At 47.9% G+C, this 24,132-nt stretch overlaps 1 protein-coding gene across 18 annotated transcripts in view; it reads right to left on the bottom strand.

Annotated features, from left to right (window-relative positions):
* BRCA1 (BRCA1, DNA repair associated) overlaps window positions 12,082-24,132 on the bottom strand; it is a 66,429-nt gene continuing 54,378 nt past the window's right edge. For 15 of the 18 annotated variants that reach the window (XM_021066931.1, XM_021066924.1, XM_005656956.3 and 12 more), the window contains 5 exons: window positions 21,893-21,976; window positions 17,525-17,579; window positions 15,882-15,955; window positions 15,449-15,509; window positions 12,082-14,329 (listed from right to left, as the gene is read on the bottom strand). In XM_021066931.1, coding sequence (XP_020922590.1) covers window positions 14,193-14,329; window positions 15,449-15,509; window positions 15,882-15,955; window positions 17,525-17,579; window positions 21,893-21,976 — 411 coding nt within the window. In that variant the 3' untranslated portion in view covers window positions 12,082-14,192. The remainder of the gene's footprint in view (window positions 14,330-15,448; window positions 15,510-15,881; window positions 15,956-17,524; window positions 17,580-21,892; window positions 21,977-24,132) is intronic. The other 3 variants (XM_021066926.1, XM_021066928.1, XM_021066929.1) reach the window with 3 other exon arrangements.

The following is a 24,132-nucleotide window of genomic DNA, read 5'->3' as shown; positions in this document are numbered from 1 at the left end:
GCTGTGGCTTTAGTTTGGTTGCTTTCTAAAGGAAAACAAAAACAAAACAGGAGTTCCCATCGTGGCTCAGCAGTTAATGAACCCAGCGAGTATGCATGAGGACGCGAACTGGGTCCTTGGCCTCCTTCAGTGAGTTAAAGATCCGGTATTGCTGTGAGCTGTGGTGTAGGTCGAAGGCTTGGTTCAGATCTGGCATTGCTGTGGCTGTGGCGTAGCCCAGCGTCTACAGCTCCAATTCGATCCCTGGCCTTGGAAACTCCGTATGCTGTAGGTGCAGCCCTAAAAAAAAAAAAAAAAAAAAAAAAAAAAAAGATAATAAAAAAATAAAACAGGAGTTCCCGTCATGGCGCAGTGGTTAACAAATCCGACTAGGAACCATGGGGTTGCAGGTTTGATCCCTGGCCTTGATCAGTGGATTAAGGATCCAGCGTTGCCGTGAGCTATGGTGTAGGTCACAGAGGTGGCTCGGATCCCAAGATGCTGTGGCTCTGGTGTAGGCTGGTGGCTGCAACTCTAATACAACTCCTAACCTGGGAACCTCCATATGCCATGGGAATGGCCCTAGAAAAGACAAAATAAATTAATTAATTAATTAAAACAAACACCAAAAAACGAAACAATCTACCAGTCTCCAGCAGCAGGAGTGAAAGTTAGACTTCAGGATAAACTGCCTTGTTGATGCCCACAGATGACGTACAGGAAAAAGCTGTGGGTTGGATCAGCAGTGTCCTTTTAGGAGCCAGAAGTGGGAGAGTGAGCTATCTTGGGAATATTCATCTCAGCTAATGAGCCAGACAATCCTAAAGCCATTAGAGGGTTTTAAAGTGGACTGATGTGCAATTCATTACCCAGCCCAACTGGGGCCTCCTGCTAATGTGGAAGGGGTCCTGCTGAAGTGGTCCCGGCCATCTCCAGCTTCAGCTTGGACTCTGCTAGTGCCCTGGGAGTTCTGGGGGAGGGAGGGCATCAAAACCTCCATATCTAGAAGCTGACCCTGGGCAGAGTGAAGTTTCCCAAGGGGACAGTAGTTTGATTCTGGAGTCTTCTTCAAGTCTCTCCCTCTTTCCATCCTGAGCTCCTTGATTCTGGAGGGATCTGTGAGTTGGGGGTCACACCTCCCCAACCCCCTAGAGAAGGAAAGCCAGTGGGAGGGGGCGGCCAGGGCCCTTGTCAGCAAAGACAGTGCTGGTCTGTTTTCTCCAGAGTCTGGTTTCACATTGTCCTGTATTCCCTCTCTGGCTCTGGTCCCACTGGCCTCTTTTCGGTGACATTCTCCCCCAGGAACCATCCTTGGCTCTCCCCTCCCCCAGCCCCAGCCAGTTTCTCAGACACACTCTGGAAGACCCTACCCTCCCATCTGCTAGGATCCCCCTCCCCCTAATTCGCAGCCCATCCCTTTCTCATTCATTCAGCAAATGTGTACTAAGCACCAAGTGTGCCAGACAGTGGCTTAGGATTCTCAAAGGACCAATCTCTGGGCTTTGGAGGCCAGCCCCGTGGGGAAGAGAGGTACCCCAGGTGCAATGAGTGCCTTGGCTTGTGGGAGCTCCTTAGAGCCTCATGAGCCTGTCCTCTGAGCCAGATCCTTGAGAATTAAGTTTACCAGTCAGGGAAGTGGTTGGAACAGCACTCTGAGCAGAGGGTACAGCATGTGCAAACAGGTGGAGATGAGAAAGTGTGGCATTGTTGGGGCTGTCAACAGCGGAGAGGGTAGAAGACAAGGCAGGTCGGCACATCAAGGCCACTGCAGGGCCCACAGAGGAACCAAGACTTCATTCTGAGGATGTGATAGGGCACAAGTGATTTCAAGCAGAGAATGAAGTGACCAGGTTTGTTTTTTGGGTGGCTGATTATCTGGGAGAGGTGATGGGAGCTGAGGGGTTTGGCTCTAATGTGTCCTTTAAAATACATTCTCCTCGGGAGTTCCCATTGTGGTGCAGTGGTTAATGAATCCGACTAGGAACCATGAGGTTGGGGGTTTGATCCCTGGCCTTGCTCAGTGGGTTAAGGATCCGGCGTTGCCGTGAGCTGTGGTGTAGGTCGCAGACGCGGCTCGGATCCTGAGTTGCTGTGGCTATGGTGTAGTCCAGTGGCTACGGCTCCAGTTAGACCCCTAGCCTGGGAACCTCCATGTGCCGTGGCAGCAGCCCAAGAAATGGCAAAAAGGCAAATCAATCAATCAATAAATACATACATACATACAATAAAATACATTCTCCTTAAAAAAAGAAAAAAAAATCCAAGAAGTTAAAAAAAAATCCAGTGGTGCAAGTGGATAAGCTGCATCTTTGGAGCACTGGTTTGCAGGTTCGATCCCTCGGCCAGGACAGTGGGTTAAAGATCCCCAATGCCGCAGCTGGGGTTGGTTGGATCTAATCTCTGGCCTGGGAACTCCATATGCCACAGGGTGGCCAAAAAGAAAAAAAAAAAAAATATAATAATAATAGCTTCTCCTTTTCCTATCCAGGGGCACCCAGTCTTGACAGGAAAGGAAATCCCCACTCCTGGCTCATGAGGCACTCCTTGTCCTCCCTCTCCTACGGGACCCTGTCCTGGTCCATCTCAGCCCGTCTCCTCAAGGATTCTAGGACAGAGTTCCCAGTGTTGCTCAGTGGGTTACCATCCCAACTAGTATCCATGAGGATGCAGGTTGGATCCCTAGCCTCACTCAGTGGGTTAAGGATCTGGCCAGGTGTTGCTATGGCTGTGGTGTAGGCAGGCAGCTGCAGCTCTGATTCAGCCCCTAGCCTGGGAACTTCCATATGCTGCAGGTTCAGCCCTAAAAAGCCAAAAAGAAAAAAAAGGGTTCTGGAACAGCTTTAAGGGCACTGGGCACCCCATCCTCTTAAGTTGAGACCTGGTGAGGGGCTGGCTCCAAGACCCTCCGTAAGGACACTGAGTCCTGGATCAAGAGTGCTGGAGAGGGCTGGGGCCAGCGAGGTGGATCTGGGTCTGGTCTCAGAGGACTGTCCCTTCCCCCACCCGCCTTACCATTGTCTTGGGACTTTTGGCTGTGACTTCTCATCTCCTCTTTGGACTTGGGTCCAAAGCAGGCTCAAGCCCGTAGCCGCCAAAGTACAGAGTGTTTGCACCCCCTCTCTTTTCCCAACCTCCCTCTCTCCTGCCGTGCTCAGGGAATGCAAACGCATTGCAATATCCGCCTAAAGCAAACATAATTAGGAAGATAAATCAGCTGGAGGAGCCCCCAAAGTTTAATACATTTCCAGTACCACCGGGAACAGATTTCAGTCCCCTCTGCAGGTCTGGGTTGCCAGACGTCTTCTTTCCAGAGAGGGGCTGTGCCTCTGGGCTGGGGAGCCAAAGAGTAGGAGGAGGGAATGGGGCTCTTCCGAGATCCTCTAAGGCCTCCGAAGGCTGGAAGTGCAGGACCTTCCCCCTGTCCCCACCCCCACCCCCACCCCAGATGCAGGAGTCAGACCCAGCTTCTTCCTCTGCAGCTGTTTCCCCCACAAATTAGACACCCGTTTGGGAAACAATGTAGCCTCGTTAATCATTTAATGAAATAAACAACTAATCAAGCTGTGATGCTGCCAGTGTTTCTTAACCTCGGCAATCAGCCTGCCCTGGGGAGGGTGGAGAGGAAAGGAATGGATGGGGTGGGGGCAGGGACTTGGCTGACACCCCCATCCCACCCCACCAAATGCTTCAGTGGAGACAGGGTCATCCCCTTGTGCCTCCAGCCTTTACAGGAGGGACAGTCATGAAAAGTGCTTGAGATCTGCAGGCAGGGGTCGTCGGAGGGCCTGGGTCCCAGCTCTGCTGCTTCCCATCTGGGGAGCCTTTAAGAGGCCCTGCAGGCATCTGAACCTCAGTTTTCACACTCAGAAAAGGGAGCTTATTGCCACATCTGCCTCACTGTGTTGCTGAGGGAGATTCAGAGAGGAGAAAGGATGTAGAAAAGTGTGTGACCCTCTAAAGGGGCTGAGCTGATGTCAACCTTAATTCTTTACCACTTGAGACACCCAGGCTTGAGTGCCTCTGAACTGGGACTGAGGGAATCAGGAAAGGCTTCGTGGATGGAGGGGGCTTCTGGTCTTGGGGTTCAAAGACTGCAGGAAGGTCAGAAGACAGGTAGGAGGAGGTCAGATGTCTTGTCCCCACACCTTATTAACTCCTCAAAGGCAGACATCCTTTTTTGTTTTCTTCTTCTTCCCATTTTTGGCCGCCCAGTGGCAAATGGAGCTCCCAGGCCTGGGATCAAATCTGAGCTACTGTCGCAACCTAAGCCGCAGCTTCGGCAATGCCGGATCCTTATGCCCTGCCAGTGATTGAACCTGCATCCTAGAGCTCCCAAGACACAGCAGGAACTCCAAGGCTGACATCCTTGGTCCCCATTTTTCTGAACTGCCCCCATTATCTTTTCTCCATCTTGCTATGGTGACCCCACCCCAGATGGACTCAGACTGGTCCTGCAGCTGAGGTGGGGGAAGGGATCAGGTCCCCGAGGTTCCCCGTGGACACCAGGACCCTAGCAGGCAATCCTGGCAGAGCTCCACTCTCTCTTCCCAAGGAAAGGGGTTTGGCTCTTGCGTATCCCTCCTTCCCTCCCTGCCAACAAAGGGCTTTCTTCTGCACAGTGCAGCCCCTCTCCCCCGCCTCCCCCTTCCAGCTGAGTTCCCAGGTCTCTCTCCATTTCTAGCCAATCCCCTACTCCCTCTCCTCAAGGCTGGGGGTGAAGGTCAGAGAGAGGGGAGGCTCCAGGTCCAGGCATGTGGGGTGATTCCCAAGCAGCCAGAGAGACAAGCGGGACAAGTACATCAGTGCCCCTCCCCCCCAAGAAAATGCTTCTGCTGTTGACTCCTAAATAACAGATGTCTGTCTGCATATTAATGAGATTGGACGAATAATTGGTGAGTTTTTCATTCAGTGTCAGAATGAACTCGGAGGCCTTATGTTCGTGCACACAGACACCCACTCACCCCGACTCTCCCCTTCCCCCGGAGCACAATGACACAGACACAGATGCTGGCAAGCTTGGCCCGCAAAGGGGAGGGGCAGACAGGGGAGTGGGAGGGGGTGTCAGCAGGATGCAGACCTCCTGGGTCTGGGTCTGTCAGGTTTCTCCTTCTTGATTGCCGCCTCTCCAGTCCCCCGCCCCCACAGGGGGCAAAAGCTTGCCTTTGTGAGATTTCAACCACCTTGCAGAAGGGGCCCAGGGGAAGGCAGGAGCCTGAAGCCAGGGAGGCAGGAGGCAGGTGCTGCCCAGGGCAGAGCAACAAAGCAGTGGCGAGGTTGTGCCTCCCAGGAGCCCTGCTTTAGCCACTGTGCCAGGGTGTGAAGTGGATATTCTGGAGTCAGCTGCCATTTGCCAGCTGGGCACTCTCGTGCAAATTACCCAACCTCTCTGAGCCTCTCCTTCTCTTGTCTCTAAGAACCCTACCTTGCAAGATTGAAAGGACGAAATGTCATGTGTCTGCCTTAGTGCCTGGTTTATAACAGACACCCCCACGTTTGTTCTCTTCCCATGCATCCCCAAAACGCACCAAGACGGTTCCAAAATTGCTGCCTCTCCTGCCAGACCCACCCTCGTTAGAGCAGGGGTTAATTAGAAATTTAGTAATTAGCCTGGCTGCCTAGAAACCGAGAGGAAAAAATAGAGAGAGGGGCAGGCACAGGGAAAGTGATTAGAGAGACATAGAGCGAGAACTGAGGGAATTCTAGGCTTGGAACAGAAGGAGAGAGATCACAGACACAGACCCACAGGCTGGGAAGGGAGAAGGTATTGCAGGCCAGGGAAGTGAGCCCTGGAATGGGAGTCTAGAATCTAGACTGCAGATTCTAGAAGCCCCAGCCCTGCCATGAACTCGCTGTTGGACCTTAGCAAGTCTCATCCTCTCTTAGCACCTTAGTCTCCTCATCTGTAAAATGAGGGGGTTGATTTGCTCTCAGGTCCCTTCTCATCGTGTGAGAACTGGAGTCCCAGGGGCTCAGGGGCAGGGGAGGGGACGGGATACACAACCCGTGCCCCACCCCCCCGCCGCCCCCTCCCCCGGCCCCGCCCGCCCGGCACCTTGCTGTGGCCCATCAGTCACTCTTGCTCTGTCCTCCCTCCCTGGGTAAATGGATCTGCTGCGCCAGCAAACAACTGTCCATTGTGTCCTAATGAGGGACGAGCAGAGAAAACCAATCACTTATGATGCAAATGAGCGGCGGCTGCAGCCTCCTCGCTTTCACTGAGTGCCTCTCTTCTGCTCAGACCCCGGCACTGCCCCAGTTGGGTCTTTCTCCCTAGTCCCAGTTCCCATCTGGTCCCAGAGGAGGAGGGGGCAGGCCCAGACTGGCCTTCCCATTCTCCTTCACTGCCACTCCCAGCAAGGAGGCTCTATCCTCACAGCATCCGAGAGAGGCCAGGCCCAGCTTCTCTTCCCACCCCAGAGAGATTCCAGGGCAGCTCAATCTCTCTTTTTTTTTTTTTTTTTTGTCTTTTTACCTTTTTCTAGGGCTGCTCCCGAGGCATATGGAGTTCCCAGGCTAGGGGTCTAATCAGAGCTGTAGCCACTGGTCTACACCAGAGCCATAGCAACTCGGGATTCGAGCCGCGTCTGCGACCTACACCACAGCTCACGGCAACATGGGATCCTTAACCCACAACCTCATGGTTCCTAGTCGGATTCGTTAACCACTGAGCTACGACAGGAACTCCTGTCTTTTTTTTTTTTTTTTTTTGCTTTTTAGGGCTGCACGTGAGGCATATGAAGTTCCCAGGCTAGGGGTCGAATCGGAGCGGCAGATGCTGGCCTACACCACAGCCACAGCCACTTGGGATCCTTAACCCACTGATCAAGGCCAGGGATTGAACCCGCATCCTCATGGATACTAGTTGGGTTCGCTACCACTGAGCCACAATGGGAACTCCAGTATTTGTTTTAAATTAAGGTGAAATTCACATAGAGTAAAATTAACTTTTTTTTTTTTTTTTGTCATTTTGCTATTTCTTGGGCCGCTCCCGTGGCATATGGAGGTTTCCGGGCTAGGGGTCAAATTGGAGCTGTAGCCGCCGGCCTAAGCCAGAGCCACAGCAACACTGGATCCGAGCTGCGTCTGCAACCTACACCACAGCTCACAGCAACGCCGGATCGTGAACCCACTGAGCAAGGGCAGGGACCGAACCCGCAACCTCATGGTTCCTAGTCGGATTCGTTAGCCACTGCACCATGATGGGAACTTCTAAAATTAACCATTTTAAGGTTTACAATTCCTGCAGCATTTAGCATATTCAGACTGTTGTGAAACCACCACCTCTCTGGGCTCCAGTGTCGTGCCCCTCTGCCCATCTCCACACCCCACCAACTCCAGTGGCACAAGGAAGCTGCTGGAGCCTCAGCAAAGAGTAGAGGAGTAATGGAGGCTGGTGTTGGGGCTAAAGCCTGAGAAAAGCCCAGAGCTGGCCTGGGCTGAAGCCAATAAGTCCTGCATTTTAGGATGGAGCCGGGGGAGAAAGCTCCAGAGCTCTGGTGGGGAGGGAAAAGTAACCACCACCTCCCCCAGCAGAGCCCTGGAGCCGCAGCCTTAGGAAATGGCCTCATGAATTCCTGTAGATTTTTTTTTTCTTATTTTTTTCTGACATTTGGTTAGGAACCAGAGGAGGCCCCAGCACACATCTTGGTTTCCATGGCTTTCAGAGCCTCTGTGGCTCGAGGATGATCCCACCAGCAGGCTCTCACCTTGGCAGCTGCGCAGAGCCCTGAGAGCCCCCGCAGCCCTTTGCCTCCAGGAGAGACTTCCCCTCACCCGGCCCCAGGCTTCACCAAGGGAAATTTTTCCACCCACTCGGCACCGTTTATTGCGGAGTCCTATAGCTTAACAGCTGCGAAGACCCACATGAGTTGTAATTTGAGTTTCTCTTGCCATTTGGTTTCAGATCATTTTTGAGAGAAGATGGCAAACATCTGCTTACCTGTGTGTCTGTGTTACCTTGGGATTCATCTCCCCCACCCCCCACCCTGCCCTCAATCTCTAAACAAAACAACACAAACTCTTCTGGAATCAACCAGTGCCAACGGCTACAGCACTGCAGAGAAAAAACTTCACCAGGTCACCAACTCTCTTTCTTGGCCCCGACCCCCACTCAACTGGAGGCACACTCTCTCTCTTCCAGACCAAACTCAGCCCTGACGACGCAATGAGAGCATTTTCATCTGTGTTCTAATAAATAGGAAGTCCTGGGCTAGTCAGTTCCAGATCTGCCACCAGTTCACTCGGTGACCTTAGACAAGGGCCTTGGACCTCAGTTTTATCACCAATAAAGTGGGGGTAACAATATCCCAGGGCACTAGCTGAGGAGAAATAATGGTTGTGCCAGTGCTTTGAACTTGCAAAGAGATTATCAGGAGTATCCTAATTACTTCTTCAGTGACGGCAGCAGCAGTTTATCCATCTTCAGTATCTGGCCTGAAGGAAGCTCTGCCGAAGGACACGTGGAGAGAGGAAACTGTGAGTCTTCATCTGGGTGGGTGTTGGTTGGGTTCATCACAAAGCAATAAGCTTCATGATGGGCCAAAGAGAATCAAGGAGGAAATCTGTAGGTGTGGGCTTAGAAGAGGAAGAGTTGTTCTTGGACTATTTTTTTTTTTTTTTTTTTTTTTGCCTTTTTGTCTTTTTAGGGCCACTCCCACGGCATATGGAGGTTCCCAGGGTAGGGGTCCAATCGGAGATGTAGCTGCAGGCCTACACCACAGCCACAGCAATGCGGGATCCAAGCCGCATCTGCAATCTACACCATAGCTCACAGCGATGCTGGATTCTTAACCCACTGAGCAAGGACAGGGATGGAACCTGCAACCTCATGGTTCCTAGTTGGATTCGTTAACCACTGCACCAAGACGGGAACTCCACAAATCTTTGTTTGAATTGAGGTTTTGTAGAGTTCTCGTTGTGGCTCAGCAATAACAAACCCGACTAGTATCCATGAGGATGCAGGTTCAACCCCTGGCCCAGCTTCCTGGGTTAAGGATCTGGTGTTGCCGTGAGCTGCGGTGTAGGTCACAGATGTCGCTCAGAGCCCATGTTGCTGTGGCTGTGGATTAGGCAGGCAACTGCAGCTCCGATTTGACCCTAGTCTGGGAATTTCCATATGCTAAGGGTGCGGCCCTAAAAAGACCCCCAAAAAAAGGTTTTGCCACCTCCTTTTATGGTGTGACCTTGGGCAAGTTGTTTGCAAAGTGCCATTTTCCTCATTTGTAAGCTCGGAATAGTGCATGGCACTTAGTAGGAGTGTGACAAATGACAGTCATTTATGATTAGTATTGTGGTTGTTGTTCCTGAAAGCTGGCAAGATCAGATGGTCCGAAGAACCCAGGGCTGGGTTTCCACTTCTTTCTTTTTAATTGAGTCATTTCCTCCCATCTGTCTCCTTCAGTTTTGCTCTCTTTGAGTCTTTTCTATCCCCACTCTGTGGGGCTCCCTGCCTTTCTCCCTTCAGGCCAGTTTTCTCTTCCTCCTTCAGAGAGCCCCGCTAGTGTCTGACTCTCACTGGGTAAGGGTTGTGAGTGCCTTGATCTCCATCAGTCAATAAAGATAAATTACAAAATCATTTGTTTTACTTGTTCTCGTTACCTGGAGGGCTGTCTGAAATTGCCTTTCTTTGGAAAGCCACATTTGCATATCTCTATGCTGGAGTCAAAGGCTGCAGCTGTGGTTTCACTGCAATTTAAATATTAATAAAACCTCTTAAACCTCTAGCTGTTGTTTCAAGCAGTCTGGCTCTTCTGCTCCTAGGTTGCTAATATAATTTAATCTTTGTCCTTTGCTTTGTATTTGTTTAAAGAGCCATTCTGGAGTCAACTGGAGCCAGCTACTGCAACTCTGTAGATAAGAACCACTCACCAGCCCACCACCCTGGGCCCAAGATCTACCTCTCCTGGAGACAAAGGCTAGACCTAATATTTTATACCAATTAGCAGCCCCTTACACTAAACCAGCGGTTCCCAAACCTGAGCTGGCTTCAGAATCAGATTGCCAGGCTCTTCCCCCAGTGTCTGATTCAGTAGGTCTGGAATGATGCCTGTTGCATGCAGCTTCTGGGCCAGAGATCGAATCCGTACCACAACAGTGACAATGCTGGACCCCTAACCCACTAAGCTACCAGGGAACTCCTGCAGGAATGAGGCCTGGAATCCGAAAGTTTTATTACCCACCCTCCCCTGCCATGGTTTGAGAATCACTGTCCAAATTTGCACGTTAGCTGCCTTATCATTCTTTCCTCCCTGCAACGAGGTCTCTTGTTTGCTGGCCCCTGTAACGACCCGTGTGGGGAGCCTCATGTTCTCTTTCTTCCAGCTCCTCAAACTGTTAGATTTTTGTGATCATTGAGTCTCAACATTTCAGGATCCACTTCCTCTGCACCTCCCAATCCCCGCTCTCCACAGGAACTGGCTCTCTCCAGTTCTCAATTTTCTACTTGCCCAGATTCATTTCTTTAATTTTCTCCTTGTTGTGGGCAGATTTACAGGCTGTTGGAGGGAGCCAGGCATCCCTGAAGAACAGTTCAGGGGCCTCTGGCTCAGCCAACTTATAGCCTTTGATACGCAAGCCCCCAGTCCCTGGCCAGCCGGCCCCACTCTCTCTCGGGGTTCCTATAGGTAGATCTGCAGTTCCCCTTCACCCTGCTCTGCTCTCTGCACTGCCTGCCTCTGGGGCTGCCCTTATCTGCTCCTTGCAGCCTCCACAGGATACATTCTGGGCAGCCTGGCTCCTTCCGCTCCAACCAACCCAACACTGATTCCTTTCTTTTTCCCCTGTGTGTTTTTGCGCTGATACTTTGTGGATGATTCTGGTTGCATTTTTTAGGAGGAAGATAATCTATGAGCTCTTCTCTCGGCCCCCCTTCCCTGCGCCTGCATGATAATCCCTCCTCTTCTCCTTCCTTTCCAGCTTCTTTGCAGAAGTTCATTTTGTGAAATGAGATAAAGACAGCATAGGAACTACTTCCCAAAACGCTGCTGTGCCCAGAGTGGGCTGAAGATTGTGGGATGGAAAAGTGGGAGGATGTCTTAACGCCAGAGGTCAAAAAGGCAAGATTTACTCCATCATCAGATAAGACTCTTAAGCTCTGCCAAGCATCATGAGGCCAGGGCCAGAAGCTGACTTCTGGGGAGAGGTTATGCAGAGCTGGACGAACAGATCGGGTGGACATTTGTTGGGAGACCTTGAGAGATAATTACAGAAAAACTTATTAATGTGTCTTAGTCATCTCTGCTTTCACCTAGAATTCCTGGGAAGGCATAGATGCTTTTTCTATTAACCCATCAGCGATGGGAGCAGCAGGATGAGGCCGAGCTTACCCTGGGGTCCAGTAGGCCATGGCTTGTCACTGGAAATGAGACATTTTTGACTGAAGACTGGGCCAGGAGTGCTTGCTTCCCACCTGCCTTTATGGACGCCCTGCCAGGTAGATAGGAAGCTGGCGTGAACTCAAGAGAAGCCACGCTGTGGGCCAGGCTCAACTGGTAGGTCTTGACAATGGAGAGATAAGCAACTGTAAGCTGGGAAGCTGAATGGAAGCGGAAATACAAGTAGCTATGATCCAGTCCTATATACCCTTTGCCTATAGGGTTGCTTTCCCAGGCAGAGCGGCCACTTGGAGGCAGAAAACTTTCTGCTGCCTCCCACCAAAACCCACAAGAGAAGCCAGAGAGCGCTAGAACCCCTCACAATCTGCTCCTCTCCCAAAATTCCCTTGAGGCTTGTGCCTGCTGACCTGGGGTCAGGTGACTGATGCAGGTGGAAAGCTGGATGACAGGATAAAAGGGCATGAGTTCAGATCTCCGTGCTGTCATTTACTGCCTGTGCAAACTGAGCAAAATCTTATATTACTTCCAGTTCCTATTCTTCAAATGAAAATCCTATTCTTCAAGTGAAATACCCCTTCCACTGAGCTGTGATGAAGACTAAACGAGATAAAAATGTAATAACGACAGTTTCATTTTCTCAACTTCTTCCCTCACCCACCCTCCTGACAATAAGGCAGCAATGAATTGTGCAAGGATTTCATCTTCTTTGCCTCCAAGAGGATTCCAATCTCTGAACAGAGTAAAGACCAAGAAAAGATGACAGAGGCTGTTACCTGTGGATTAGGCATGTTAAATAGGAAGGGTTGACAGAATTCTGAAGATGTCTTCCCCGGATCTCTGCCTTGCAGTTCAATCAAACACAAAGCTAGGTACTGCTATGAAGGGACTTTGCAATGTCATTATGGTTATGGGCCTTAAGATAGGGAGATCACCTGGTGGGCATAATCTCATCACTTGAGCCCTTAAAAAACAGAAATTTCTCTGGCAGGAGTTAGAGAGATGAAGCAGGTGGGGAGGTGAGAGAGATTCCAAATGTGAGACAGGCCATTGCTGGCTTTGAAGATGGGGTAGGGGGTATGAGTCATGGAATGTGGGTGGCCTCTAGAAGCTAAGGATGACCTCCGGCAGACAGAGAGCAAGGAAACAGAGGTCTCAGTCCTATGACTGCAAGGAACAATCAGACAACATGAAATGAGCGTAGAAACTGACTCATCCCCTGAGCCTCTGGGAAGGAACACAGCCCTGCTGGCACCCTGATTTTGGTCTTGTGAAACCAGAAACAAAGAAACCAGTTGAGCCCACCGGGACTTTTGACCTACGGAACTGTGAGATAATAAACGGGTGTGGTTTAAGCTGCTAGATTTGTGACGATCCATTAGACAGCATTAGAAAACAAATACTATAAGGTTTTGTTTTGTTTTGTTTTTGGTCTTTTTAGGGCCATACCCTTGGCATATGAAGGTTCCCAGACGAGGGGTCCAATCAGAGCTGTAGCTGCCAGCCGACACCACAGCTCACGGCAATGCTGGATCCTTAACCCACTGAGCGAGGCCAGGGATAGAGCCTGTGTCCTCATGGATACTAGTCAGATTCGTTTCTACTGAGCCACGACAGGAACCCACAAAACTATAAGGTTTTGAAGTCCCCTTAATAACTCTTGGAGGCAGGTACCATTATTACCCCCATTTTACAGATGAAGACATCAAAATACAGTGAAAAGGCTCCGAGAGAGCCTGCAGGTGTGAGCCTTCAGAACAGTTATACTTGGCGGAAGTATTTGCTACGAAGTTTATTTGCAGGGGAAGAGCACATTTACAAAACCTATTTTGTACAATCAAGTCTTTACTGCCCTTACACACTGGGAGGCTAAGGGAGACCTAGTCCTTCCAACAGCTATAAACAGTCCTGGATAATGTTTATGAAAAACACTTTCTCTTCCTTCAGCAAACAAAATTATTTATGAAGCTGTAGAGTTCAGCAATAGGGAGCAAAGGGAAAAAAATTACCTCAAGAAAAACAAACAGCTCCTTTCCTGGTGGGATCTGTCATCTTACAGACATGAAATATCATGTATCAGGGATCTTATATTTCAAAAGGAATGGCTTACATATCAGAGCTACAACAATATACATTTTATTTATTACTAATGGGGAATTAGAAGACTCTCTTTAAACACTACCAGTTCTTGAGAAGATTCTGCAGGAATTCTCGCTGTGGCACAGCAGGTTAAGAATCTGACCGCAGCAGCTTGAGTCACTGCGCAAGTGTGGGTCGATCCCCAGCTTGGCGCAGTGGGTTAAAGGATTCGGCGTTGCCACGGCCATGGCGTAGGTTACAGCTGTGGCTCAGATTCAATCCCTGGCCTGGGAATTTTCATGTGATATGGGAGTAGCTGTAACACTTAAAAAAAAGAGAAGTAGAAGAGGCTGCTGTTTCAGACCCTATAGCTCGGATCTGACTCTTGGCCTTTAAGGATACCAGGGTTTTGAGAAACAAATTTGGGGAAACTGAACAGGATAGTGGCTGTTATCCTGCGGCCAGCCACTCTGAGCCTCCAGCTTAAAGCCAACAGCCCCAGTACGAGGAATAGGGCTGATAAATAATGAATCAGCATCTTGTACAGTTGGTGGGGTTTAAATGGTTTTAAATTCCTTTCAAGTGAAAAATTACCACAATTTTGTGCTCACGGCAGATTTCAAAGGGAGACTTGAAGCAGAAAATCTTTAAGGGACCTTTGCATGGCCAGAAGTTCTTTTCAGGCTAATGTACATAAAATATTTAGCAATCGGGGCTGTGGAAGGATGGAAGAGCTCCCAGGGCCCGGAAAAAGGCCACTTCTTAAGCTTATTCTTGGGGCCCTGTGGAGACAGGCCCTATCTGCTAGGTACATGGCCGGCAGCAGCTCTGGGGGACCTGGGGTATCAGGTAGGTGTCCAGCTCCTGGCACTGGTAGAGGGCTACGCTGTCCAACACCCACTCTCGAGTCACCACAGGTGCTTCACACATCTGCCCGATCACTGGGGACAGAGAACACAAAGCAGAGATTAGTGTCAATTCACATTTCCCCAGATCAGATTCTAGTCAGTCTACTCGGGGGACCTGGTTGGACGAGTTCGTGGGGTTTAAGTGTTACTCCGGTAGCAGCAACACTGTTGATCTTAAGCAATGCTTTAGGACATAGAACCTTAAAAGCCTGAGGAATGACGGTTGCTGAAAGCCTACAGCCTCTGGCAAGTTTATCAACATGAGCTCCAATCTGTTAAGGGAGAAGTCACCCACAGAGAGCAGAACAGCACTGCAATTTACTGATGTGGAGACATGTTTGTAAGATCTTAAGTGAAAAAGCAAAAACAGCAGTGATGAGCATGATCGCATTTGTGTAGAATATATGCGTGCACATACATATGTACACACATATGCCCAGAAGAATTTCTGGTCATCATCTGCAAGTGGTGGGATTGCTGGGATTCTTTTATTTTTGTTTGTGCTCATTTATATTTTATGTGATGAATATTCATATTAACCCACCTCTATGGAAAGAGTTCAGGCACTACTTTTTTTTTCTTTTTTTTTTTTGGCTTTTTAGGGCCACACCCTGGGCATATGGAGGTTCCCAGGCTAGGGGTCCAATCGAGCTACAGCTGCCGGCCTACACCACAGCCACAGCAACATCAGATTGGAGCTGCATCTGCAATCTACACCATAGCTCACGGCACCGCCAGATCCTTAACCCACTGAGTGAGGCCAGGGATGGAACCCACAATCTCATGGTTCCTAATCGGATTCGTTAACCACTGCGCCACGACGGGAACGCCCCTCACTACTTTTATAATGCAAAATAAACAAACAACAAAAACATTTTAAAAGGACATTTCAGCCACTCATTCATTTAACAAACACTTATCGAGCATGTAGAATGTGCCGAAAACTGGGAATCAAGCACAGGGTAACCTGTGATGAATCAAACTCATCCCATCCCATAGGACACAGGTACATACCTGTGGCCTTCTGAGGCCCCACCAAGTGCACCATTCACTCCAGTTGATCTAAACAGGCCCTTTAGACTTCAAATTACCACAGTAATCTGGGCCCTCGACCTCACACTCCTCTGCATGAGCGCTTACAGCAAGACTCACCATGGAAGCCACTGTCCTCTGGCCAGGCGTCCGGCTGCACGACCACGACTGGGCGAGTACCCTGCACCCCGAGGAAGGAAACAGCATTTAGGGTATCAGAGCAGAACTTCTGCGACAGTCATGTCACCATTTCTTGACGGTTTGCTGACACACACTGCTCTGGGGGCAACCACACAAAGGAGGCGGGGAGGGCACATGGCAGAAAGGCAGGGTCGGGGGAAAGAGACCTGGTCTGTTAAATACTTGTAGCTCTCAAGTCCCTGAGCATCCCTTACAGATGGAGTCTTCTGACACAGGAGCGTGGTCAGAGAAGGGTTAAGGCAAAGAGAGGCTTCTGAGGCTACACTGGGGGGTTTGTAGGGACGGATGGATGCTACCTGCTCAACCGCAGGACAGAACGTTGTGTCCCCTCCCCCGACAGGGTACCACTTACCTGGCGGAAGGTGAATGATGAGGGGTCCTTCACCACAGAAGCCCCACAGAGGAGCACCATCCACTCTAGTTGATCTAAATAGGACATTTAGACCTAAAATCAGCACACTAATCCACATGTTTAACCAGGCTCTCTGCCCGACACTGCTCTGGATGAAGGCTTACAGCAAGACTTCCCAGTGGAAGACTCCCTGTCTCTCTGCTCCAAAGGGACAGGAAGGTCTTAAAACTACACATTCTAAGTCAATTTGCCACTGATATGCTATCTATTCTGGTTATTGGTCCCCATAAGGCCACTTGGTAGATAAGGTTTGAAAATCTCTCAGATGAAACACTTTAAAAGAAAAAAAAAAACACTAAGATCTAATTTCCATTAATTTTCTAAATTGCTGGCTAAGATACAGTGAAAAAATACCCACCCGCCATCCCTCTTTCCCTGCCTAATTCTGTGTTGGTAATGGATAATCACGGCCACTGAGAGCACCATACTTGGTGGTAATTACTGTAAATGTCAAGAGACGGGAAGATAATTCATTCAGTCAAAAAAAAAAAACAAGTCATCCTGGACAGAGACTCAGCACATCAGCAGGGAAAGGCCATATGCTGAGCTGGAATCAAATCGCTTGGGGGAAGAGAAATCAGAAGAGACTAGAGCTGTTCCACCTGCACCTGGAAAATGAGCAGAATTGACCACTGGGTGGCTTCTGGGCCCCTCTGGGTGCTCCCTTCCATCAGCCGATTGCTGAGGGGCTCCTGTTTGACTGAGTGAAGTGAGGTCAATTGACTCAGATCCAAAATGACAGCTGCTAGAGACTCTGGTTTTCATTATACCAAAGTACAAAAACACTGGGGAAGCTCTGAGTGGCACTTGGAAACTTCATAAAAATCCAATCGATAACCAATAAAGAAGACCGAAGCAAAATTACTTTGCCAGGCTCTCCTGCTGCCGCTCATCTGTCCCTGACCAGACGCCAAGGCCGTCTGTGGGGGAGTAAGAGGACCTGATCGTCGGGGCAGAAGTGGGCACAGAGGCAAAGGCAGGTAGTTTTTGTTTGGAAAAGAATGAACCAAATCTATACACATGCCAGGGCCTCAGCGCCACACAACTCTGGAGTTAGGCCCCAGGGCACACCTAAACATAACATCACATTCAGTGTCAAATTTAATTAGAAAATGTTCATCAAGAGTCTTCCTCTGCTCTGGGCCTGTGTGAGGCTCCAGGCCCACAGGGCTTATGCAGCTGCTGGGCTTTTGTCTCTGTATCAAATGAAGATGGTTTAGGAGGAGCAGAATCCTTTCTTGACAATTACAAACCCAAAGGTATCTTCTTTCTTCTCTCCAACTTATTATTTCCCCTCTTTCTTAGATCAAAAGGGTAGTAAAAGCAGCTCTACCCCACGGAGCACAGAACACTGCGTCCTAGATCCTAACTCTCCACTGCCTTCCAGCTCCTAAGAAGGGGCGCAGGGCTAGTTTTTTTGCCATAGGGTAATACTGAGGTACAGTTTCATCTGTTGGGTGACAGAGAAATAGAATAACCTCTAGAATATCTCATCCATCTGAGGGAACCCGCCCCAAGATGCTGTCTCCTATAATGCCCTATGATGGAAGGGAAAGGCTGGTGCTGGACCAGGCAGTTCTTACCTGTGGGCATGTTGGTAAAGGGTCCACAGCAACAAATTTCTAGGCCCTTGAAGATCTGGGAGAAGAAAGGGACAGAAGGATAGACAGAAAGAAACTAGTTAGAAAAAATAGGGAATATATATAAAGTAGTATAGAGACTCTCAATTTTTTTTTTCAAGGGCCCTACCTGCAGCATATGGAAGTTCCTGGTTCCTGGGCTAGGGGTTGAATCGGAGCTGCAGCTGCCAGATCTATACCACAGCCACAGCAACACTGGATCCTTAACTCACTGAGTGAGGCCAGGAATCGAACCCACATTCTCATGGATACTAGTTGGGTTTGTTACCACTGAGCCACAATGGGAACTCCCAAGAGACTCTCAAATTTTTTTTTTGGTTTTTTTTTTGGCCACCCCCTATGGCACATAGAAATTCCTAGGCCAGGGATTGAAACCACACAACAGAGACCTGAGCCAGAGCAGTGACAATGCTGGATCTTTAACCTCCTGAGCCACCAGGGAACTCCAGAGACTCTTGAAAATGCAGAACTTTCCCTTTGCCACCTGAAAATTTCTGCTGCTACTTCCCAGAGACAATGAACCCATGTCCAAAACACTGATGGATTTTAGAAGACTTTTTTTTTTCCTTTTTTTCCTTTATTTTAAATGATTTTTACTTTTTCCATTATATCTGATTTACAGTGTTCTGTCAATTTTCTACTGTACAGCAAGGTAACGCAGTCATACATACATATATACATTCTTTTTCTCACATTATCCTCCATCATAAGTGACTAGATATAGTTCCCAGTGCTGTACAGCAGGATCTCATTGCTTAGCTAGAAGACTTTTTTCAGGTGTGTAGGTATACAGCCATTCTTTGTCATTCAAGGGCTGAGCATCCCATCTTGCCACCAATCAGGCCCAGGCTCCAGGCTCTTCTCTGATAACCTTTGCAGGTGACTTTACTTCTTATTAGAGATGAAAAGAAAAAAATTTGGTCCCTCTCTATGTTTAATAAAAGGCTTAGATGGAAAGAGATTCAAGCCATTAGCTGAAGTTTGATGTTTATCTAGATTTGACACATCATTGCTAACCCTGACTCTAATTGGCAGAGAGGTGTATGTTTATTATATATACATATGCCTTTTCTTCTGGTCCCTGAACATTTATTCCTGCCTTCACACTGCTCTGTGATTGAATGGCCACTGTTCTTTCAGGCAACCTAAGTCGTTTTTCATCTACAAGGGAAGTCTAATTCTGCCTCTCCTCACTGAGCTGACTGCCTCATTTCCAGAGGACACAGATCATACTGCACCTTGCTGGCACTTCTTCCACTTACAATGCTTGATAGACTGTCCAAAAGAACTTTCTTCTATATTTAGGTGGTAACATGTAACTACTGAGCACCTGAAATGTGGTTAGGGTGAGTGAGGAACTAAACTTCCCATTTTATTTAATTTTAGTTAATTCAAATGTGAACAGCCTTGTGTGGCTTGGTGGCTACTCTGCTGCTTTGGCACAGGTCCTGAGGGAAAGACTTGGGTATCATTTTAAAAGAAGAAATCGAAATTTATGTCAGTTGACTGGATACATAGCATTTAGGAAACTAAAAACACATGGTGGCCTTTTAGGAAATGCCCACTGCCCTCCATTTCAACCTCAGCCAGAGGAATGAGGACGGACAGCAGGACAAGCCTACTTCTGTTGTGACAGCCGCCATCTGTGTCATTCTCAGCATCTGTATGAATAAACTGTACCCCTACCTGACGACAGGACCCAGATGTTCGTAAAGCTCAAAGTTTTCCCCAGGTGGCCAGCTGGAGCCAAATGTGGTGGAGAAAAGTATATAAGATTAGGAATTTTTACATCCAGGTTGACACTCACTGATGAGGATGACTAGTTACAAGATGAGAAATCTGAAAGTTCACCTCTATAAACACATTTCTCTTTCACGGGAAAACACTATGGTGACACTTGGTGTCTTCAGAATTTGACTCTGACCAGGCACTTTCTATCATTGCCACATCCAATGTAGGAAAAAAAAAACCCAAATGCTGCAATTTCCTTTCAAGGAGGGAAGAATCTGGTGCTGATTCTGTCTTGCATCCAGGGGAATAAAAACAAATGGCTGGCTCACACAGAGTTCCCCTGGGGGTGCAGGCAGAGGCAGAAACAGGGCCGGCAGTGCTTCCTGGCATCCGGAAGTTACTTGATAGGCTCAGAGGGTGAGGGTGGGCTGACCTCAAGGGTTCAGTGCTCCAAGGCTTGATTTGTGATCATTTCCCAAAGCAGTTTTCCTTAGAAAATCACTTCTGTTGGTTCTCTCCCAAGTTCTATAAAGGGACAGGAAGTGCTCCATATGGGGACGATCTGAAATGCCCAGTGGTGCACCCTTGAAAAAGGAAGCAATACAGACCAGGAGCATAAGCACCCAGTCAGTGACCCGAGAGAGCCGCCAGCTCAGGCCTGACAGGCAGGTGTGAAATCCTGCCTAGACTTCTTCCCGAGAGAGCGTTTGGCTGCATCATCTGCTATAGTATGATCTGAGGAAGAAGTCACTGAATCTTCCTGGGCCTCTAGTCCTTCATTTGTAAAGTTGTTAGAATAATAGGTTTTTCTTCTTTGTGCAACCTATAACTTTGCAGGAAATTATGTACTATCATTAAGAGCTCAGATTCTGGAGGTAGAGTGCCTGGGTTCAGCTTCTCTAGCTGTGGATTCATTACTAGCTGTGTGAGCCTGGGCAAGATACTTTATTTATTTTTTAGGGCTGCACCTGTGGCATATGGACGTTCCCAGGCCAAGGGTTGAATTGGAGCTGGAAATGCTGGCCTCCGACACAGCCGCAGCCAAGACAGATCCAAGACACATCTGTGACCTATGTCGCAGCTTGCAGCAACGCCACATCCTTAACCCACTGAGCGAGGCCAGGGATCGAACCTGCATCCTTATAGAGACCAGTTGGGTTCTTAACCTGCTGAGCCACAACGGGAACTCCTCTATATCTTATTTCTTAATTTATTTATCTATTTTTTTTTTTTTTTCATTTTTGGTTGCTCTGAGGCCAGGGATCAGATCCGAGCCCCAGTTATGACTTAGGCAGAAGCTGCAGCCATGCTGGATCCTTTAACCCATTGTGCTGGGCCAGGGATCGAACCTATATCCTGGCATTGCAGAGATGCCACTGATCCTGTTGCGCCACAGCAGGCACTCCTATTTTTTTATTTAAAAAAATTTTTTTGGCCATACCTGTGGCACGTAGAGTATCCTGGGCCAGGGATCAAACCCGTGCCACAACAGGGACTTGAGCCACTGCACTGGATCCTTAACCCACTGTGCCACAAGAGAACGCCTACTCAACCTCTTTGAGCCTTAATTTTCTTGCCTATAAAATAGGCATAATTATAGTACACACCTCATAGTGTTGCTGTAAAATTGTTAATTAGTTAAAATAGGGTCGAGTGTTTGGAGCAGTCTCTAGCATACACTGACCATTACATAGATGCCAGCTATTGATCATCAATTAACTTCCCTTCTGTGCTTCCACAGAGAACAGTGGGTGCAACCACTTCACGGCACTCACCTCAGTGCTTTGAGAAAAACACCACCGTGAAGCAGAAAGAGCAAAGCTTTTAGATTCACATCTCAAATCCCAGCTCTGCCACTTATCAGCTGAGATTTGCACCCTAGAATGAAATCCAAATTATACAACCTCTCTAAACCTCTAAGCTCCCTCATTCATAAATGGAAAAATAGAGTTGGCCACTGTATCCAATAAGTTTCATGTCCACAGATTCAACAGACAGCTGATGGAAAATATTTGGGGGAAAAAAATTCAGAAATTTCCCAAAGCACAACTTGAATTTGCTTTTTTTGGTGGCGGGGGTGGGGGTGGGGTGGCTATGTACATGGCATGCAGAAGTTCCTGGGTAAGGGACTGAACTCGTACCACTGCAGTGACAACGCAGGATCCTTACCACACTGTGCCACCTGGGAACACCTTGAAATTCTCTTTGGCACCTATTTTTTATATAGCATTTACACTGTCTGTATTAGGTATTATAAGTAATCTAGAGTTGATTTTAAAATACATGGGGGGATTTTATATGCAAATGCTCTACCATTTTATAAAAGAGACTTGCGTATCCTTGGATTTTGGTATCCGCAGGGGGTCCTGCTACGAACCCCCCAAGAGTACTGAGGAATGACTACGTATTTACCTCATTGGGCCAGGAGAACTAAAGCAGCCCCTAATGAAAGCACCCAGCTGGTGTTCCAGCAGTGAGAATGTCAGGCTCCTTACAAGGAGAAGGAGACCATCTCCACAAGAGGGCAGGAATGCACCGGGTGGGTGGGTTTCTGGTCAACTTGGGGGAGGAGGGCTTTACCTTTCTGTCCTGGGATTCTCTTGCTCGCTTTGGACCTCGGTGGTTCCTTCCATTGACAACATCTCCTCTGACTTCAAAATCATGCTGAAAGAAACCAAGCCCAAACCACAGAGGTCAGAGAAAGAGAAGCTTCCTTCAGTGGAAACAGGAGACATGTCATATTTAAGGAGTCAAGAATTACCAGGCAGTTTTGAAACCCCTACCCCTCTAAAAAAAATCATCCTTTTTTGGTGAATTGCATGAAATGACCAGCATTTCCGCTGCTGAAATCAATTCACTGAAGCACATCACAATTGGCTTTTCACCTCACTGGGATTTAATGCATTTTAATTTTCAACAGCTATCTCCTCTCCAAACATTCACTTAACATTTAGATTAAACCACTAATATTGTGCTGTTATAAAGGTAACTGGAGAATTCACGATCTCTTAAATCAATGCGTATTACCATCTAAAGAAATAAGGGCTTCTCAGGTTTCCATTGATAGATTTACAGTTAATGAAACCAATATGACACATACACATTTAATACACTAAAAAAATAAGAGGCTTTTCATAATCACTATTTTGACTGGTCAAAGATGAAGGAGTAAAAAATAACAGGACTGGGGAGATTAGGGTTTGGGGGGGAAGAGCGCTTAGAAACAATTCTTATTGAAACTCAGATTGTAGGGGAGATCACATCTGCTACCAAGAGTATTGTGAAGAAAAATAGAGTCATGAATATAATCACAGGCTGTTATCAGGGGAAAGAACTACTAACATTTTCTGGTCATGTGAGTGAGAAGAGTCTAGTGATAAACATGTCATATATTTGAAAACAACCCTCAAATTTAATCCTGATTGTACCTGCTAGTAACCTCTCTACCCGAATATCCATGTATCTGAAAGAGAGCTCTAGATTCTACTCCAGCCTCTGGCTCTTTCCCCTCCCAGGAAGCTCCTCCCCCATGTTTTCCTTTCTAATTAGCATCACTAACATCCACTCCATTGTTCAGGCCAAAAATCTGAGTTACTCCCTCAACTCCCGTCTTCACCTTTTCCTCCGTCTTCACCTTATCCTCCGATTTAACCCATTAGCAAATCCTATCTCCAAACAAACCTCGAACCAGACTCTTACCATCTCCAGGCCTCCTTACCCTACAGATAAAATCCAAATTCCTTCCCACAACTTACACCAAATCCTTGTCTATGACCTTCTCCAACTCCTTGTCTAGCATCTACTCCTTTACAGGTGGTTCACGAATTACTACCGCCCAGCTACATTAGCCTGGTTTTTTTTTTTTTTTTTCATTCTTTTAAAAAATTTTTTTTTTTATTTTTTGCTTTTCAGGCCGCATCTGCGGCACATGGAAGTTACCAGGCTAGGGGTTGAATCAGAGCTGCAACTGCCAGCCTATGCCACAGCAACAGCAATGCAGGATCCAAGCTGCTTCTGCGAGCTACACCATGGCTCATGGCAGCGCTGGATCCTTAACCCACTGAGTGGGTCAGGGATTGAACCTGTATTATCATGGATACTAGTCAGGTTCATAACGCGATAAGCCACAATAGGAATTGCCCTCCACTTTTTTTTTTTTTTTTTTAAATAGCCACACCCATGGCATGTGGAAGTTCCAGGGTCAGGGATTGAATTCCAGCTGCAGCTGTGACCTGCCACAGCTGCAGCAATGCCAGATCCTTTAATCCATTATGCAGTTTGGGGGATCAAATCTGCACCTCTGCAGTGACCTGAGCTGCTGCAGTGGGGCTCTTAATCCACTGTGGCACAGTGGGAACTCCTCTTTTTCTTTTTTGGCCATGCATGTGGAAGTTCCTGGGCCACGGACTGAATCCATGCCATAGCAGTAAACAAAGCCACAACAGTGATAACGATGGATCCTTAATGTGCTGAGCCACCAAGGAACTCCTTAAACATGTCTTTATTTACTATGTATCATCCCTCAAAAGAACATGAATCCCACCAGAGCAGGGACCTATCAGTCTTGTTTACTGTTATATCCCTGGTGCCCAGCACATAGTAGGGTCCCAATGATACAAGTCACTGAATGAAAACCAAGAAAAACATCATTGAATTAATTATGAATATGCTGAATAGCACATAATAGTTTAAAACTGCTTTTGCTAATTTTATTTTTGCTTGATCTGTTGTTGACAGCAGCTCTTAGGTGGCTGTTCTAAAATTATTCCTCTTCCTACACTCTTATCTTATTTACCTCACTGTTCTCAGTATCATAGAGT

This window comes from Sus scrofa, chromosome 12 (genome assembly GCF_000003025.6).
Source record: "Sus scrofa isolate TJ Tabasco breed Duroc chromosome 12, Sscrofa11.1, whole genome shotgun sequence".
NCBI lineage: Eukaryota > Metazoa > Chordata > Mammalia > Artiodactyla > Suidae > Sus > Sus scrofa.
This window is presented reverse-complemented; position numbering and strand designations above follow the sequence as displayed.